This window comes from Astatotilapia calliptera, chromosome 16 (genome assembly GCF_900246225.1).
Source record: "Astatotilapia calliptera chromosome 16, fAstCal1.2, whole genome shotgun sequence".
NCBI lineage: Eukaryota > Metazoa > Chordata > Actinopteri > Cichliformes > Cichlidae > Astatotilapia > Astatotilapia calliptera.
The window spans coordinates 11,672,062-11,692,764 of record NC_039317.1 but is presented as its reverse complement, the minus strand read 5'-3'; the positions used below and the strand labels follow the sequence as shown (position 1 = coordinate 11,692,764).

General features: G+C 40.6%; 1 protein-coding gene across 1 annotated transcript in view; it reads left to right on the top strand.

The window, feature by feature from the left end:
• znf385b (zinc finger protein 385B) overlaps positions 1 to 20,314 on the top strand; it is a 33,653-nt gene extending 13,339 nt beyond the window's left edge. The window contains 10 exon segments of the mRNA XM_026144659.1: positions 12,526 to 12,662; positions 12,803 to 12,913; positions 16,353 to 16,548; positions 16,647 to 17,018; positions 18,664 to 18,848; positions 19,596 to 19,691; positions 19,815 to 19,952; positions 19,954 to 20,116; positions 20,119 to 20,157; positions 20,160 to 20,314. Of these exon segments, the coding sequence (XP_026000444.1) occupies positions 12,526 to 12,662; positions 12,803 to 12,913; positions 16,353 to 16,548; positions 16,647 to 17,018; positions 18,664 to 18,848; positions 19,596 to 19,691; positions 19,815 to 19,952; positions 19,954 to 20,116; positions 20,119 to 20,157; positions 20,160 to 20,215 (1,493 nt within the window). The 3' untranslated portion in view covers positions 20,216 to 20,314.
• The last annotated feature ends 389 nt before the right edge of the window (positions 20,315 to 20,703 follow it).

Below are 20,703 nucleotides of genomic sequence, written 5' to 3'. Positions count from 1 at the left end.
CTCAGTGATTCACATACACTGTGCACTCTGTCTCTTTCTCGCTGTGTGTCGGTCGCCCTCCTCTACCCTCACACACGTGTCTCTCCGCGTTCACACAAACAGTCAGGCAGCGAGTCTGCGCTGTTTGGTGTGGGATTTCTCTTGGTTAGTTTTTTATGTTATCAGGGGAGCAGATGATAGGAAAGAGGGAGAGGAGGAGGAGGCTGAGGAGGTGAGACAGCTGTCTTCCTGTACGTAATGTGGAGTAGTTTCATGAGTCGAGGTAGGAAATTCTTATTCTGTTTATTTCTGTTTTAACGCCTCATTGAGACGCTTTGTTCTTTGATGCTTTTTTTTTTTTTAAGTTCTGTCTGAAATGTTGTTTATGTGGGCACTTAGGTGTTTATGGGAGAACCTGGAGGTTATGACCTGGATTCACACTTTCAACTGAGGCTGAGTTTTGTCTAAAAAAGGTTGAAAACTGTTACTGTCCAAGAGAAAGACTCAGCTGTTCATCAGAGGATTATTATACATATTTAAGAAGGGTTATGTACACAACTCATTGTCTGGAGCTGGTTTCTAGCATTGCTATTTCAGTACACATAAGTGCACATTTTTATTCAATTGTTTTACTGTATTTGGATTTTTTTTTTTTTATCATTTTAAGACACGAATAAAGTTATTACAGGTAACTACAAGAGGGATATTAATGTGTGAAATTTGCATAGCTTCATCTCACAGTTTTCAACAACTTCACTACAGGTAGCACTACAGTGTGTTCAAAATTGGTACCTACATAAAGCAGGCAGATAAACTGACTTTTTCATTTCTAATTGGCGGAATTTCCACTCAGGATTTATACTACGTGCAAAAAAGGGAATGCACACAAACATATGAAAGTGGACTGTACGCCTGACTTGTACTGACTACCATTGCTCGCTCAGATATGTTTCAGAAATCTCAGTGTATAGATGAACATTTGGGTTCCATATAGTACATGAAGGTTCATAGACATAACTGTGTATCACATAAGAAGAGAGTAAAGCCCACTGACTCTGTGACTGCTTCCTGGCTGTTCTGACATTCCTCTTATAATAGATAGCGTGACTGCTGTGATTACATGCACGCTGCTGCTCATCACCACAGAGCATCGTGTGCTTAGGAGACAAAAACACACACAGTAGATTCCCTTTACCACTGCAACCATGTCTGGTTTGATTTATGCAGATCAACCTTTCTTGGCAGTGTCCACAATCTGTGGACTGCAGTACTGTGCAAAAGTCTTGACTCACCCCTCTTTCTTTTATATGTTGCTTCCAAGAAGCCAGACTTGCTTGTAAATTTTTTTAATGATCTCAAGTAATAGTTCTTTAAGTTTTTTGTGTTTTTCTTTGGACATTAGCTGCTTTCCCCTCTTATTTCCAGTCCAGTCTTTGAACCTGACCATTTTCAGAGAAACAATGACTTACAAATCATTCAAGCATAAAAAAGACGCCTAAGTCAAGGGACGAACCACTTTTGTGCTGGTTCATCTTAGCAAAGAACCAAATTTAAATTATATCTTTAAGCACTTTGTTACTAGCAGCCTGTTGCAAAAAAACTAGAATTTATCCAGTTTGACAAGCATGAAATAGCATTTTTGCACCAACAAGATGATTTCCAAAGAGCTATAGCCAAAACCTTGGCATGTCTCATCATGGTATGCATGTGTCCTTTAAAAATGTGAGGAGGCTAGAAATTTGAATGTCTGTTCTCATTCAAATGAGATATTTCCACCTGAATAAATATTAAATCTGACACCATAATGGTTTCTAAGTTATCTGAGGCCTTTCTCTGTGGCGTGTGGATGTTCTCCCTTCGTGGGTCTCCTCCCACAGTCCAAATACATGCATGCTAGGTTAACTGCTGATTCTAAATTGACTGCAGTTGTGAATGTTTTTGCGTTTTGCATTTTGTCTCCATCTCCATGCATGCAGTTGACTGGTGACCTGTCCATGGTAAACCCCACCTCCTGCCCTATGGCAACTAGATTTAGCAGGTAATGGTATATATAGATGTGCTCTGGCGAGGACTCTGAGGTTTACTGCTTTTGTTTTATTTAGTTAGCTGCATCGACTGTCCTACTGTAGTGTTTTTATTGCTTTCTAGCCTCTAGCTGAAGTGAAAAGGTGTAATTTGGGAAGTAATACAAGAGTACATCATCGGCTTAACTTCACATTGATATCTGACACCCTTGATCTCTGGTGGCTGCACTAACAGGTGAGTGATGAAATGGAGATAAAGTGAAGAGTCTGAGGAGTCTGTTTTTTAAGCTGTGTTATAGGGTAGCTTTTGTTGCTTTAGATTTCATTCATGATGTAGATATTAAAGTTTCACAATCTTGTCGCCAGCAGTAAAAAATATACTAGAAAAATATTTTTGAGAGGGCTACAGATCATATAAAGAAATACTGTTGCGGCTCATCTCGCAGCTAATTTCAAAGTAAAAGTCTTTTGTCTCGTGGTGTTTCTTTTTAGGGTTGCAGAACATGATAATTCTTAACCTTTTAAGATTTTAATAAAAGTGACCTTTCCCTAGCACTGCCCTCAGGATAAGCTTTACATTTTCAGCCCCCACTATAGAGTCTAAGGAATTTTCTCCTGCAGGTGATTGTGCTGTTATGTTTCTGTCTGTTTCTACTGTTTTCTCTTGAGTCTCAGACGGGAGCTCTCCTGTCTGCTTTCATATTCTTGATTGGTCTGCTCTGGGTGTGTTTGTCTTCTTTTTGGATGAAGAAGGTTCCGAACATGACCTACTTACACACACACACACACACACACACACACACACACACACACACACACACACACACACACACACACACACACACACACACACACACACACACACACAAGCTTGTTATGCTAATGTTTGTGTTTCTCTGCATAATAATAATGCAGTGTGATGTCTAATGCTGCCGTCAGCAGATCCACACTCTGCCTATGTCCCTCCACAGCTCGTTCTCTGTGGATAAGGAATGTCTAAGATGCAGATGAAGGTAGTGAGACGAGTTCTCCTCCCAAAAGGATCAGTGGTGTATTAATATCCTGATACTTTCAGGCTTCATGTGCAGCTGCAGTGGTTTCAGCTGCAGGGTTTTCTGCAGTGGGAAGCAGGTGATGGATACTGTACTGTAAAGGATGTCCTGAGGCGGAACTCCGCACATAGAGGCTCCACTCGTAGGCTGCTCACCTGAACCTCTTTAGTGACACATGAGTAGAAAGTGGGGGAGCAGGGCAGGCAGGTTTAGGACCTAAGGATGCAGGATACGGGACTTCTGAGTAGAACTGAAAGCAAACCTAAGTAATCCAACAAGAAACAGAACCAGGGAGAAAAAAAACATCCCAGAAAACAGGAAACGCATACCTTAAATATACACATGAGGTAAGAGCAGAGTGGAGACGCCTGGGGAACACAGCTGAACAGAATCCAACTAATGAGTCAAGGGAAGCAAAACTGAACGTAACACACATGGGATGAGAGACTATCAAAATAAGAAAACCAACAAACACAGAGACAGAAACCCTGGCTGCTACTAATGATGACATTCATAGCTGCTAAGCAAATATAGAAGTCGTGTGTCATGGTTGGTACATACATACCATAACATAACATAAAACATTATGACTTCATTGTTTTCATAATTACCAACAGCTTCAAAATTAAGTCACAACTGCTGCAAACAAACCAATAGATATTGATTGAACAGACAATATAAAATCCTTTAATATCAGTAATCTGTATTTGCCTACTGCCTCAGATGAAAATGTCTGTTATGTAGAATGCCTGTGTTAGATGAGCGCAAGAAATTGTTTGTTCAACAGGACATCATTTGTTCCAGTGCAGGCTGTCACCAACATATACACACATACATGATAAACAGTTGGGACTGGTAGGACACAACGCCCATGATGGAGTTTTGAATTAATGGGCTGGTATTTACAGCTACGTTGCTAACTTTTTAGACAAAGACACATTTCTGTAATTTTACATCTGTACACCACCACAGTGGTTTTTAAACCAGGCAGCTACTTTCAGCTTTAATTTAGTAAATTGAACAAAAATACCGCAGTAACTGTTTAGGAATCACAGCCACTTTTAGACGTAGACGTGTTTTCAAAGGCTAAAAAAGTAATCAGACAAATAAAGCCACTTCACTGGTGCACAGAAACAAAATTGCAGAAGTCGTGTTATTGTCTAAGAAGTTACAGATCTAACTGTATTCAGTGGTTTTCTACTGTAACTGAGCACCGAAGGCCCTACTAGCTGCATCAATGCGCTGCTTTATTCTATGCCTTTAAGCACCTTCTAATTACCACAAACATACTCAAACTCTGATGGATGCTTTGGGAGCAATTTGGAGTTCAGCGTCTTATCCAAGGACACTTTGAAGTGCAGACTGGAGGATCGAACCACTGACCTTCTGCTAAGTAGAGGACCTGCTGTGCCTCCTGAGTATTTTTGCACTGGTGGGGTATCCTTTAACTGCGATGCTTTTTCCCCTCAGAATTTTCCATTTCTGTTGGGAACGTCGCTAAAACTTTCCCACTCCAAACTTGAATGAGCCAGCATTTCTTTTATCTAAATAACAACATATCAAACACATGGTTACTTTTACTCATTGCTTCCGCTGCTGTCGTTATTTTGATGTCGTCACATGAGCTTTCGCTGTGTCTGCACAGGTAGCCGATAGCCTGGCAGCAGATTCCCAGTTTCTTTTGCGCTACTGCAGCTAAAATATTTGAGTTTCTAAAAACGCCATAAGCCCTTATTCCATTTTAAGTTAGCAAAGGGACTTGCTTTTTGTCACCAGATGGGGAGGCGGGTGATTTCAGTGTGACTGTGTAAAAAGATTTATGTCCACACAACATGAGTAATATACACTCACGCAGACACACACGCACATACCCGTGGTAACCGTAGACGTGTGAACCGGCAACTGCTCTGATCTTATCTCACACACACACACATGCACACACAGCAGTGACTGCAGCGGGGTAATGTAATCTTTAATCCTCCGGTATAATCTGTAAGTAGTGTGTGTGGTCGTCTTTTCTTTCTCTCTCTCCCTCGCTCTCTCGCTCTCATCCCCAGGGATAGAGTTACTTGTCTCTAGAGGAAATAGCAGCAAGGGATTAGGAAGTAGCACACACACATAGAGAAACACACACCTGACGTTGAGGCTCGGGGGTCCAGATAGCGATGACACATGCCACTCTTGTTCCAGTCACCTGATACGTTCCCTCTCTCTGTCTTTCTCGCTCTCTCTCCCTAACACACACACACACACACACACAGAGTACATGGTGGGTGTGTTTGGCTGTTTGCATGTTTGTTAAAAGACTACAGCAGTGTAACGCGGATAAGTAGAGTCAAACTGAATAAATGCAGAAGGAAGAGGAAGAAAAGTGGGAACTAAAACATCAGGACTGAGATAAAAAACCCACCCCCAAAAAAGACACCTGGCTCAGGTAGGACCCTTCAGTTGGTTTAAATCTCAAATAAATATCTCGGTCTTCAAGGCCATCTCCATTGACATCCTCTCCTCCTCTTTCATCTTCATCACATCCTGCAGTGTGGAGTTACTTTAGCTCCGTCCATTCTAATAACTTTAGGGTCTGATTAACAGCACCAGATGTTTCTCTTTAGTCTTCTGAGCTGGATGATCATATGTAGAGTGAAGCTGCATTAACAGTGTGGATAAAGACATACTGAAGATTACATCACAGACAATTCTCTTTTCCAGAGGAGCATTTTCTGGTTCTGTTCCCCGTCAACATCCACGAGGAACAGAGCCTCATGGATGTTGACGAGGAATTTTCTGAAACACCAGATTAGTGATGAAGACAGCACGAGCTTTAATCAGATTCTCCGATGTTATATTCCTTTTCCGTTTGTCTTCTGTCTCTGACGAATGCATCTAGGACTTTTTTTTGTCTTTTTAACAGTGGCTTTGCGTCTGTTTTTGGCTATAGATATTACACACCTATGATGGACACAGGGGAATCTTTACTGCAAAGATAACACTGAGCTGTCTTTATAATGAAGTCAAATTAGCCAAGCTTTACTTAGTCTAGTCTCAACAATACCACTATTGTCAGATACTATTTCTAATGCAGTTTTGAGACCTTGATAAACCTTGATAATGCTAATGTGAAGACCAACCACAGTTTAAAATAAGGTAAGAGAAAACGTTCTTTATTTAGCTCATATTTGAGAAGTTCTTTTGTTACATCAGTTAATATAATAAGAATAATAATAATAATAATTATTAGTATAATAATTATAATAAAAACAAGTAAGGAACTAAGGAACAAGTAAGTAATCACAGAGCCAGCCTTCATGCTGCTGCTCTGTAATCCTTCTGTCACATTTATAATAGGTTTATCACGTCTTTATCACGCTAATGTCAAGTTGTCACAGCTAAGACATCTAAGTTTGCATTAAGAATGACTAACTAACTAAATGCCAGTGACCGTCATACAAATCTTAGACTGTAAATAAAAGATAGACATAGCCACCGTGATATCACAGATGGGTCTGACTGTCGCTATCTTGGTTAGCAGACTACATCCGTATACTGTCTGTATGCTGTCATCACGCAGACACCGATACCTGCTATTTAGTGCTAAGATCCTAATAAACTGCTAAAACTTTACTGGCCAAAACTAGAGCACAGATGTCTTCGGCTGGCTGTTAGTGTAGTTAATTGCTCAGCTAAGCAATATTATTTATCTGATAAGCCTTAAAAAATCACCAAAATGCATGAGCCTATAAAAATGTGCCTTGTTCTTCTGTTGGATTTTTGACCTTTCAGTGCATAATGATGTGTGTACAGTTTGTTTTCTGATGTCTTGTGCCCTTTTGAAATTGATTGGTATTTGGTATTGGTATTTACATTCAAGTATTCATCAGGAATTGAATGGACGTGACAATGGGATTGACTTGTCCTACAAAAAAGCACAGATCTTTTTGAAATATATGTTTAGGAATTGGGAAAAAAATTCTTTTTGACAAGAAAAGAATTGTAAACAGAAATCCTTCCGTATTAGTGGCTCAGCAGTGCTCCTTTCCACACTCTCAATCACTATAAATCAGTCTTTAACCTGCTACAAACACCAGAAATGCTCTGTGTATCAATTTATGCTGCTACTGTAAGCAAAAGGTTGTGTGCAGCTCAGCCGCTCCATTTGGATTTATACACCAGGGGCATGTGACTGATTAAATATCAGCCACATTTTTCAGTAACCATACCCACTGGGCACAGAGTTGCCCGGGTCAGATCACTTACAGGAGCCGCAGTCTGCAGCTCTCGGTGCAGCAGAGCACCGTGCAAGGTTTTCGTTTCTCATGTCTTTATCATGTGAGCCTCCAAGCAGAACTAACTGCGAGCGTAAATATGTGTTTGGATGTGTGTGTGAGAGGTGTGAATGCCAGAGATGACCTTGACTGCAGCCAGAGCCATAAATCTCACTGCTGTACGGGGAAACTCGGCTGACCAGCAGGAAGCTGGATGCTACAAATGAATAAAGGATCAGAATCAGTTTATAGGCAGCTTAATCTCAGCAGCTGCTGATGTCAGCAAAGGACACGCCAGGAGAGACGCTTTGATCATTTAAAATGTTTGGAGCTCTGACATGGTGTGATTTCTACAGGAATTTAAGGCAGGAATTTTGTAACTTCAGTGCTATTGCTCTAATTAGAAGATAAGAGAATTCCTGAATGTACACCTTTGACCTATAACGAGCGATCTGCACATTTCTAAACTTTGAGTGGAACAGAAGAAGCTACCATAGCTCACTAGCACCCTCCAATCATAGTGTACCCACACAGAATATTTGATTTATTTTTGATGACAACAGCTTCTTTCAGAAGTGTGTGGGTGGTTTCAGCTTCCTGACTTTCCTGTTAGCTTAGTTACAATTTTATTATTCACAGAGTCCTTTGGCCTCAAGCCAATAATACTCTGTAAGTATGGATTTACTGGAGCTGTTTCTTCCTTTTGTTTCTCACTTTGCAGAGAGTTTGACACTAGAATTGCTACCTAGCTAGCTGGCATGTAGCTGAAGGTGTAGAGAAGAAAGGAGGGAAGTTCAAAGCTGATAAAGCAGCTCAAGAAAACGAAACAGCAGCAACAGATTATGAGCTGCACGCCGTCTGTTTTCTCAAGACTGTGAATAAAATTAATAAATAACTGTTAATTATTGTTTAACCTGAGACATTCATTGTGTCTCGAGTGAAGAAAAAGACGAATTTTGATATCAAAGTTGAGATTAAAAATAGAGTAACAGACTACTTTCTTTCTCACATTGCTCACGTTTTCTTCTTCTTTTTCTTCCTCCCACCATTATTACTATTTGTAGTAGTCATAGAAGTTTGAAGAGGTGTGTTTACATTTTATAAGACCAACTAGTTTTCATCAAAAGCTTATATGCATGAACACACACATATGCATATACGCTGTTTGTGATTGAGACCCACTCTGTATCCCTGGCTGACTTGAGTGTTATTAATTAGCTCTCCATCTATACCTACAAGAAATCACAGTCTATTTCACCAAGAAGCGCAGATGACCTTTGAGTGCTTTCTGGAGTGGATTTAGCTGGTAGGTTCAAGTATCCAACCAAACTGGGCAATTCCACTTTTACTGGTTTAATCCACTCAGATCCAGTTCTAGTGTTAGACTACTCTAATTTGCTTAGTTAGGTTCCAGTTTTAGGTCATTCCAAAGTGGTAGGCGGTAAGTCTTCTGTGTAAGTCTTGGCAATTCAGTATTTGCCATTTGACAGCCATTTTGGTCACACCTCTGTGGCGTTATTTGGGTAGTTATTTTTAAAGGCCAGAGAATCATATCTTTAATTTTCGTATTTACTGGGACATAAAAGTTGCATCTACTGAGACGCCAGCCAAATCAGGTTAGAAAACATTGCAAGATATCATATACACAGCTACAAGACATTATGACTTAATTTGAAGCTCAGTTCTCAGTGCCAACACGGTCCATCTTTATGGCTGAAGCGTTCAACAAATGCCGTGCTAATTTAAATTCTGAATATGGTCAGCCAAGAAAAACAATGTCTTTGCTGCAAATGGCAAGCATATCTAACCACCACAGGGAGCATATCTATCCTGCCACCACAGAGTTTAAACAGTTCTGAACCTTTGCTGTGCACATGCATCAGTGCAGCAACACGATTGGCTCCAATGTTCCCCAGTTCAACTGTTGATTGGACGTTTTGGTCACAGGGGCAGAAATGTTACAAAATTCCCTCATAGATTTCTATTTCTCTTTATCTCATGATTTCTCTGGTTACAATTTCAGTGTCAGACTAAGTGACTAAGTGACTTTCCATCAGTCAATTTTATATTAGGCGCCAGTCTAAATTGGTCAGTGTTATTATGAGACAGGTGCAAACCTGCCAGCTCCAGTTTGAAGCGTCTCAACTTGTCAGCTTTTTGTTGCTTGTCCCACTTTGCAAAGTTGCACGCTGCGAATGGAAATAGTTTATTTAAAGAATCTTGTAAGAAAACTTTTTGCGTGTTTGTTTACAGCTAGTACCGCATCTCGGGGATCTTTTGACAAATCACCAACAGCCTGAAATAAAGCTGACTGGCTCATTAGTTTGCTGTTGGCCAGTTTTCATGCTGGTTTATCAAGTGTTTCCATGGGAGTGCAGTAGCAGATGTTTAGATCAGTATTTTTAGCAGCTTCTTAGAACAGCAACTTAGTGTAAGGGAGAAGGGTTACTGTGTGTGTGTTGTAACCAGATCTCAGAGGACAGAAGGACAGAATTAAGACCACTCTCTCAACACTCTGTTCATCATACTCACACATACTGAAAAATATCTTCAATTCATACCTATCACGAGTGGTCTACACCAGAGGCTAACAAGTAATTGAATTCAGCAGGTACAGTCACAACATAAAGCCAACATATATTTGCATCAGGAAACATTAAGGCTAGCAAAATAGTCAGCCAGCTTAAGATACAGGATTTGTAAAGGCTTAAAGGGTCCTCAAAAAGTCCTCCAGGATGTCAAAAGGGTCCTTGAAGAAGGTTAAGCCATCCTTGAGTAGTTTCAGGGAGGTCATAAAGAGGTTTCTGTTGTCCTTTAGGGAGTTTCACCATTTCTTTAATATTACTAGAGGACTGCAAGATCTCTATTGTCCCAGAATTCAGGAGATGTCACACCTCAAAAAAACAGAAAATCAAGTAAAAATAGAGTTTAATGCTAATGAGATCACTGAAAAGAGAAAGCTGCTGGTTGAGGTTGAGGAGGAAGAATGCTTAGGCTTTCTTGAAGTGGTTTCTGTGGTTCAGCTTGTTTTTGTCTTTAAAAAAAAAAGTTTCTCAAGCATTTTTTCACGTGGCATCGGTGGTGTTTGAAGAGGCTCCAGTGGTTCTCCTGAGTGATTTTTAGGTAACCTTAACATTGTGGCTTTATTACATGTTAATAGGCTTTTTAAATTGGCTGAACTTATCACCAAGGTGGTCTCAGTGGTGCTTAAACAAGCTCTGAAGGCATTATAGCGGCGCATCTGAAGGAGCTCCAGTATGACGCAGTAGGTTAACAAATATTTTGGTTGTTGTAGTAATGACGGTCTGCAGGACTTCTTTTTTGTAACCGATCCACCAAGCTGACACAATAGGCCACATTTAAAAATAGACACTAATGTGTATTTACTATCATAAATAACCCCCCGGATCCAGATCGTGATCTGAGCCGTATCTGCCCACCTTCACATTCGATTACAACACCGTCTCATGTTGTTCTGAACTTAATAATCAGCTGTAGTTATAAATACAGACACTGACTCACAGTGCTGCTATATGAGGATAAACTTAGAGAGTCAGCAGCCTGGCACACAGCTCTTCTACAGCTAGCCTAATGTTACACACACACACACACACACACACACACACACACACACACACACACACACACACACACACACACAGTATTTAAAGTCTGGGTGGAGCTATAGTGAATTTTTTGTTGGTTTGTTCTGAATAAGATTAATACATTGTGACTGGTTTAATGTGTTGTGGATCACAGTCAGTTACAGCTCATCAGAATAGATTATAATAGGTCTTAAAGTAGAGTTGTATTTCTATATTTTATTTCTAATCTTTTATAATGGTACAATTAGAGTTCATGTAGAGTGGATGTAAATGGGTTATAGTACTCACATGGATGCATTAGAAGTCATAAAGAGTTGGCCAGACTGTTATTTAAAATGGGATATAATCAGGTTTACCTTCATTACATTACACTGGACATATGCACTAAACCAACATGACCAGAAACCTCCTCCTACTCCTCTTCTTCCACCGCCTCCCCCTCCTTCATCAGGCCTGATTCAGATGGCATCAGTGTTTCCACCCACACACTGTTGTTACAAAAGATTTCACTGCAGGGCTTTGACATGCTGTAACTTTAAACATACACAGAATAATATGCTTGCATCAGGTAACTAGCATGAACTAGCAGCAGCAGGTGGATTCAAACATCTTCAACTGTTTTCCTAAAATTGCTCACATGTAACCGCCCTCCAAATAATCCACTGCTAATAATTCATGGCAGATTTAGAGTACTCAAGTTTTGTTTGTTGAAGAAATGTTTTGTAATAGTTGTGTATAGTGTGATGTGGTCAGCTTGGATTCTGCGTGAGCTCGGTTAGTGTACTTCCTGCCTTTTGAAAGTTTACACATCTTTCTGGCCGAGTGGCAGCTGGACACGTGGACTCATTATGTGAGCCAATCGTTCGCCCTCTCTTCGCTTTGTCTTTCTGTATTATTGCCTCTCTCTGCCCCGAGCAGCTGCAGCTCCATATGTTCTGTATCCATATGTTAGGTACTGTTAAGCAGATCTGCTGCTCAGGTTTCCAGGTCGTAACTCCAGAGATATCAAAGATGAGCTCCTTTTGTTTGCTCTTCAGAGAATATGCCAAGAAGTGTGTCTTTCTCTTTAACAGGCACAGCTTTAGATATATTTCCTGATCCTTACAGATGGTTAATTTGACAAAAGGCTATTTATGAAATCATTATTCAACAAATTTTTGGATAAAAGTTCTTAAATGTATTAATAAATGTAATTTAATTTCACCTTCATAAAGTGTCAACAGACTAATGACAAAACAGCTGAGGAATCATTATTAAAACTCAATAATGGCCAATATTTTTAGCCAAAAGGGACCAAACTAAATCCATAACATCATAAAATGGCTCACCCGTTTTATGTAGCGTGAATACGAGTCAACCAGGGTTTTTTTCTGGATTCATTTCTAGATGTTTTCAGTATGGAAAAATATAAGTATATCCTTATTTTCGGATTGTGGTGTGACTGTAGCAACTCTGAAGTGAAATTTGGGTCAATATAAGTTTCAGCTTCATCCTTAAAGCAGAAACTCTGCCCTGCAAACCTTTGTGTTGTTGCTGTTTGTTTGAAGTGTGTGAAAACAAAGGTATTAGAAATCAATTATTTAAACTCCGTGTCTGTTCCCAGGAAGTGGGAGTGGTGCAGTGGGCGGAGCGTTGCCAGGTCTCATAGGTGCCACTGGTCCCTCAGTCATGATGAAACCCTTTCTGCCGTTTCCTGTTGAGACAACGTCACCAGTTGGACTTTTCCCAAACTTCAACACGGTAGGTGTGTGTGGTAGTGACAGGTGAGCGTGTGTCATAGCTGCAGGTCAAATAGATCGAACAAAAAAATCTTTCATGGTGTCATCAGTACTCGGGTTGAAACAAGCTCGTGACCTCTGACCTCTGTGTGTCTCACTCAGATGGACCCGGTGCAGAAGGCTGTCATCAACCACACCTTTGGTGTTACCATGGTACCTAAAAGGAAACAGGTCATCTCCTGTACTGTCTGCCAGTTGAGGTTCAACTCTGATGTAAGTGTGTGTGTGTGTGTGTGTGTGTGTGTGTGTGTGTGTGTGTGTGTGTGTGTGTGTTTTGTTTCTGGTCGATATACAAGATATAAATATAAATGAAGTGTTTGCTTATTAATACATTTACACGTTTGCTAGAAAATGTTAGCACTGTATCTTAGAAATGTTTGCTCATTAGCACCTAAAGCCTGTGTAACTGAATTTTATTGTCTGACTTTTAAATTTTCACTGGCGTTACTGTGGATGAAAGTTTATTCTCAAGTAGTTTATAGTTAGTCTTGCTGAAAAGGAGGGTCCTACCACTAGAGAGATGAAGTCTTTTCTTTTCTTTTTTTTTTGTATAATTTTGTGAGGTGCTCCTGGAAAAGAACAGGTGCGTAAGCTCAGGTGTAACACCTCCCCTTCCACACCCTAATGACACAGATCTGCGTAAACGACACTCTGCCCATTCACAGACGACTGCTGTGCGGGAACGAGCTGCCTCATTAGGAACATGCCAGTCAAACATCACTTATTCATGAGCTGGTGAAATTATTCATGAGTGAACATGAAAACAGGAATCACGGCTCAGAGAAGTAAGAGAGGAGCGTGACCTCTTATAGGGGAATTAGTCTTATGGGATGTGATACGAAGATTTTGTGTAAAGCACTCTCTAGAAGACTAGATAAATATGTGCCTAATTTGATAACAGACGATCAACAAGGCTATCATAATATAAGACGTGTCCTCAATGTACTTTATGAGAAAAACAATAGGGAGGACACTGCGCTGCTATCACTAGATGCGTGCAAAGCCTTCGATAGAATAGAATGGAATTATCTCTTACAAGTGCTCCCCAGATATGGACTAGGTGAAACATTCCTGAAATGGATCCGATTATTGTATACACATCCAACAGCACAAGTTTTAACTAACAATAACGTATCAAAACCCTTTAATTTACAGCGATCAACCAGGCAGGGCTGCCCTATGTCACCAATTCTCTTTGTGTTAGCAATAGAACCTCTGGCCATAGCTGTGAGAGCAAATGCAGGAATATCAGGGATAAGAATTGGAGGAAGAGACCATCTAATTTCTTTATTTGCAGATGATATTATATATATTTTTTGACTAATCTGAAAGATAGTAACCCTAATTTAGTAACATTAATAAAAACATTTGGAGAATTTTCAGGAAACAAAATTAAAAATTCTAAATCAGAATTAATGTTTCTTAATGAGGAAGAAAGAAGAAGCCCTGTGGTGGCCACCCCATTTAAAACAACTACAACAGGCTTTAAATATTTAGGCATTAGGATCGCCCCAAGCATCAAGGACATAACCTCAATAAATTATGATCCCCTTGTAGAAGAGGTCACGGAAATGCTAAACCGTTGGACAAACCTGCCTGTATCTATGATAGGCTGGATAAATATCCTAAAAATGACAATTTTACCCAAATTTTTATAATACTTCCAAACACTTCCGTTGCCTCTACCAACTTCATTTTTTGACAGTTTAAACAAACTATTTAACCAATTTATTTGGAATAATAAGAAGGCAAGGCTCCGCTTACAACTACTTTACTTGCCCTATGAAAGAGGAGGTCTCCAAGTCCCCAACCTCAGATGGTATTATATGGCTGCCCAACAACACCTCCAGCCTGGGTTGACATCGAGCAAAAATCTGTTCCAGATCTTCCCTTACACACTTTTCTATATTCTTCAGACACTAAGACATTAAGAAAAAAATACAAGGAACCCTTTCTTGAAAAATACAATTATAATTTGGCATGCAGCTCATAAATATGTGGGCGATCCTCCATCGCTTTCGCAATTTACCCCTATTTGGGGAAATGAAAAGTTCACGCCAGGTAAAAGTGATGGAGGATTTAAAATATGGAAAAATAAAGGCATTCAAAAAATTAAAGACCTATATGCAGATGGAATGCTGCTCACATTTGATCAGTTGTGTAAAAAATATTTAATACCCCCAAAGCACTTTTTTCAATATTTACAATTGAAAAACTATTTGTCATCAAAACTGCAAAGGATTGCTGAACTTCCACCACTGACAAAAATAGAGGAGGTATGCATTAAGAATACAAAAGGGAAAGGTTTTCTCTCTATATGTTATAATTTACTGGTGCTTTCCTCCAAAGACTCAGCAGCAGATAAACTGGATGCTTGGAGAAGGGAGATCCGAGAGGACATAGATGAAAATGACTGGAACCAGGCTTGCTTAAAAGCACAAAAACAAACAATAAACACACGCTTTAAACTACTGCAATATAAATGGCTCATGAGAACCTATATAACACCTGTCAAGCTTCATCATGTGTCCAATGATATTCCGGACATCTGTACTAAATGTTTAGTTGAAAAAGGAACTCTTCTTCATTGTCTATGGGAGTGTCCTAAAATCCAGGACTTTTGGAAAGATGTTATCAAATATCTGTCTGAAGTGTTTAAGGTAAAAATCCCTTTAAAAGGAAAACTCTATGTACTTGGAATATATCCAAGGGAATTTAAGCAATCGGGGAAAAAAACCAAATTACTGGACTATGGACTACTTCAAGCCAGAAGAGCCATTGCGCTATGTTGGAAGAGTATGGATGCTCCCTCCATGGGACTCTGGAAGAAGGAAATTGCAGTCTCTCTAGGCCTGGAAAGAAACATTACCCTTCCTGTTGCAGTGTGAATACCCAGAAAACGAGGACTCGCATTCATCTGATTGGCCAAAACGCCACGTTACTGGATGATGTTTCACTGTTGGGAAAAGCTGAGCATGATGAAAAAAATAGCTATGGCAATTTCTTGTTAACCTTCCTGCTGCACAGATGCTCCGGCTTTATTCAGAGAACGAGGGGGCTGCACATTTTTCACGCATCGCCAGCCCAAAAGTGGCCTCAGGTCCATCTCCTGTGCATTTAACATTATATGTAAAGTCCTGTTTTAATCAGTCCGGCTGTGTACACAGGTGGCCCAGAGGCCTGGATTTAATGTGTGCTATATGTAGGTCTGTAAATAAAACATAAATGTATTTTCATGCTTCAAGCCTATTGTCCTTGTTTTGATGTGTGTAATTCCAGCGATTGTGCTCTGAGCTTTTCCAAAACACAGGTGTCCTATAGCGTGCATGAATGCCTGCAGCTCCAGAGCTGCTGTGCTGCTGCAGCTTTGCTAGCATGCTTTTCTATGCCTTCTATGGTTCAACAACTACCCTGAATTACTAAAGGGAGATTAGCCATAGAGACCAAACTTTTTGTATGCTGTAAACATGTTTATGTCTTCTGTAAGGTGAGCACCTTATAAAGCAATGTACAGGGTTCATTGTTATAGCTGCTCTGAAGTGGCTTTTCCAGTCACTGACTGCAGTCTCTGGCCCTTTCACATCGGTTTTATTTTGGAGGATGCTGAATGGCTCAAATACAAAACTTAAACTTTTCTATTTCTACATCTCAGTCTCAGGCTGAGGCTCATTACAGAGGAAGTCGTCACGCAAAGAAGCTCAAGTCTCAGGAGAACAAAGCCAAGGCTAAGCTGTCAAATTCTGCAGAAACCAATGGGAGCGTCTGTAATCCTGCTGGCCCCGCCCCTCTTGTCTCAGCTGTCCCCGTCCCTCTTGTCTCAGCTAACAGCAGCACTAATCAACACACAGGTTCATTTTTATCCAGTAATAACACTGATGTGAATTATGTTACTGCTGATGTTTTTTTCAGATATTGTTTCATTTTCCTTCCACTCTTCTCCCTTCAGATTTCTTATCCAGAACCGCAGACACTCCGTCTCCTGTCAAATCTTTCCTCCTCCCCTCTACCTCCCCTCTCTCTTCCTCCTCCCCCTCTTCTAGTAGAGCAGGCAGTGAGCCTCCTCCATCCAGCCCCCCATCGGGACTCCCAGCTCCAGGCCTCTCTTCCTCTTCGTCATCCTCTTCTTCCAAAGTGTCTTCCGCTTCCGCTCCCGCTCCTGTCACCACCTTGTCTTGCCCTGCTCCCCTTCCACCTGCACCCTCCCAGGATGCTTCACCTTCAGTGGAGTCAGAAGAGGAGAAGGCGAAAAAGCTGCTGTATTGTTCTCTTTGTAAAGTCGCGGTCAACTCGCTCTCTCAGCTGGAGGCGCATAATGCAGGTGAGGAGAGATATGCACCTTTGATTTTATATGATATGCATTAGCATTAGCATGCAAAAACAAAAGCTTCTGTGGCATCTAGTTCTTTGTTACACCTTCATTTACAAAATATTGAATGTATGAAAATTGTCGGTTCTGGTGAATGTTAAGTTGCTGAAATTTAAATTGAAGTTAAAGGACAGAAGGATTGATTCATCTTTAGCACAGTACAGGAAATATGTACAAAAGTGGCCTGTAGAGTCTCTTGGCTCTTGGTTTCTTTGAGCATTGCACAGTCTGACCTTGGGCTGGATTTGCTGGAATGCCCAATCCTGAATAAAATCTCTCAGCGTACGATGGGAGATTTCACATTGTTTGGTAAATATCCTTATAGTTCTTCCCGGATTGATGGGCTGATAGTCCCTGATGGTAATCTCTTTCCTCCTGAGCATTTTGTTACTCATCGTCTTAATTCCCGTGGAAGTATTAAAGATGGACATATTTTTGACTTTGTTTGCATTTCGGCTTCGTTTTTGTTGAATAAATGTTGATATTGTGTAACATATGACATGTTGTAACTCATCTGTGGTTTTATTTACCTAATTTCAAGACCTGCCAAGTGTCAGCTCATGTTTATTATCTCCTGATATGTGAAACCCTTGAATTGACAGAGTGTCTTTTTACCATGGCTGTAAATCAGTGAGGACAGGTCCAACTACAATATCGGCTGAGCGGTTGTGCTTCTTATTTACAGTGCTAAAATAGAGTAAGCATCAGGTGATTAAACTAAAATAATACAAAATATGTCTGTTGTGCATCTCAGCATAGCGCTTCAACTAATGTTACCATCTGTAAATACCAGCAATCAAGTGATTAAGTCAACCGGAGAATTTTCCTGGATGGAGATTACAAATGCAGTTCCCACGAGGCCTTGTCCTGTGTTTACTTTAAGTCGGACCCAAAAACCCCCCAAAAGAGATTCACATAAAACCAAGTTTTCTTTTGAAAGCTGCGGGAAGCTCACTCGAACATATGCTGTTTTTTTCACTCTTCATATCTCTGAATCTATAAATTAGGTGGACATTTCAATTGCTGGTAGTTATTTTACTTCCTCACAGAAACATACCAGGGTATATACATTTAGCTATATAGCTATAAACACATTTAGAAAGAGGAGAATTTGGATTAATGACACTGAAAGGTGGAAGGAGGGTGTCCCTTAATCTCCCTCAGCGGCTCTGTGCTGCCCCTGCTTGGAGATCTTTGGTATCTACTTTTACTCCTGTGACATTAAAAGATATTCAAAAAACAAATGCTGTGCTTCATGCATGAAACACACACAAGCCTTAAACTTATTAAACTTGTTCATAATCCAATATGGCCAAAAGGATTTGTGGAAATCCTGGAATACATCAACAGGGAGAGCTTTCAGCAGAGTTTCTGCACTTCTGTTTCCACATTATGATAATCACACATGAATATTTATCCTCGGCAAGTCTTTTCTGGTTGATTTTTATAGAAAGCTTTTGTAACCATGAAGATAAAGATCAGTGTAAAAGCAGACGATGTGTACAGGTTTTATTTTGATGGAATTAAAACAACAGACCCATATTTAAAGATATTTTTACCTTTCGTGTTTCCTGAGTTTGTTTTCCTTTGCTTTCAGGATCAAAACATAAAACAATGCTGGAGGCTCGTAGTGGCGCTGGGCCGATCAAAGCCTACCCTCGGCCTGGAGCAAAGCTGAAGAACGGCAGCAGCTCGGGACTGAAGGGCTCCGGCCTGCAGAACAAAACCTTCCACTGCCAGATCTGTGATGTCCATGTCAACTCTGAGATCCAGCTTAAACAGGTAGAAACTCGCAGCAGGTTCACAAATATCTAAAGGAAGGCAGCTACAGGATTGTCAGACTGTTCATATACACTCAAATATTTGCTACACAATACTAAGGTTCAGTAAAACCAGCAATTCACCTCAGCATTGCTGTCACAGAAGTGATCGTCGTCATATTGGACTCCTTTCACAAGGTTTTACAGCGTCCTGCAGAGTAAATAGACACATATTGACATCTGAGGTAAACAGTGGACTGACAGCCTACACTCACTACAGATGAACTGTGGCCAGAGTTTTGTCATGCAGTGGCCACCGTAGCTAGGATAATGCACTTAAATTGTGAGGGATAAGAAAGTCGAACTCAACTGACTCTAAGCTGCACACCCTAGTGGTGAGATTTCACATACTGTACCTTTAATGTAGTTTCAGTTTATGTTTAAAGTTTAAAGTAAAAACAGTCTTCTCACAGTTACAACTGGAAAATTAATGTTTATTCATTTTATTTTGGTTTTTAACCCCTGGAAAGGCCTTTTGCTGTACATTATCCGACTAATGTGTTTAACAACTCTTTACCTGAAATGACAAATGAACTTACACTAGTGAACTACATACTTGGTTGCTTTTAGTTTGTGAATCATTGTGAAATCTTGATCCTTAATTTCATTCAGGTTCTTCTGTTCTTGTGCAGTTTATAGTCTCGGTTGCTGTTGGTCTTGTCTGCCCTCAGATTTGCTTTCACTGTGACAGTGTTTGTTGTTGTTGCAGCACATCTCCAGCAGGAGGCACAAGGACAGAGTGGCAGGAAAACCCAGCAAACCCAAGTACAGTCCTTACAACAAACAGCAGCGCGGCTCACTCACTGTGAGTGTCTCTTTACCTCCCTTCCTCTAATTAAGTATTATTATTTACTTTTGTCTTCATTCTGTTTTTTTTCATCGATGTCTCTTTGTTTCCTCTCCTCCTCTCTTCTCCATGTTTGCTCAGAAGGAGCTGGTGAAGCCTGCGCTCTCACCTTCATTCCTCTCCACTCCTTTTGCTCCACCATCTACTCCGCTCACCCCCTCTCTATCACTCCCTCCATCCTCTCTGTCCTCTTCCCCCCTCCTCACACCCACATCCTCCCCCCTCACACCTGCGATCTCTATCCACCCTCGCCCTCCGGCCTCTTCCCCCCTTTTCACAGCCTCCTTCCTCCGTCCAGCACCTGGACCAATCAGAGCGAGCCAAGGATCGATTCTCTTCACGCCGTACTGATGCCAGCAGAAGCGGGAAGTCATACCAGCGAACTTTGACATGCTTTTTGTTGCCACTACGGGGACATGGGAGACATCGCATTAAGACTGCAGGGATTCAAACCTGCAACCTCCCCACTAAGAAAGTTGTGAACTGTGAACTGCCTCTTGCCGACCAGAAGAGGGGATGTACGTTTAAATAACCTGAACCTGGATGAACGAAAAAACAGAATAAAAAATAACAAAAGAGTTCTTTCATTGAGACATGTGAAGTTCCTGGAAACCAAAAAATACTGAAGTTGCTCAACATTGTTTAGAAAGCACTAAGTGACCGTAGAGACCTGCAAAATCTAAAACACAGGGCCCACCTTAGAGAAAGCCAAGTCGAGAACAAATATCCGTTTTTAGCAGCCTGCATTGGCCAAAAAAATAGGCTTTTAATGTATTTTGATTTGTCAGAGCTGACAAGACACTGAATCTAAAGACAACCCAGAACCTGCTCCCAAACTCTTACCAACACAGGTAACAGTGCTGTTACTGATTTTTTGGGGGGTAGGTTTTGAGGAAGTTTGGACGTTTTGATGAGGCCAGACACTAAAGCTGATGGGAACATTTTGCTCGAGATCCCAGCTCGGGTTCTC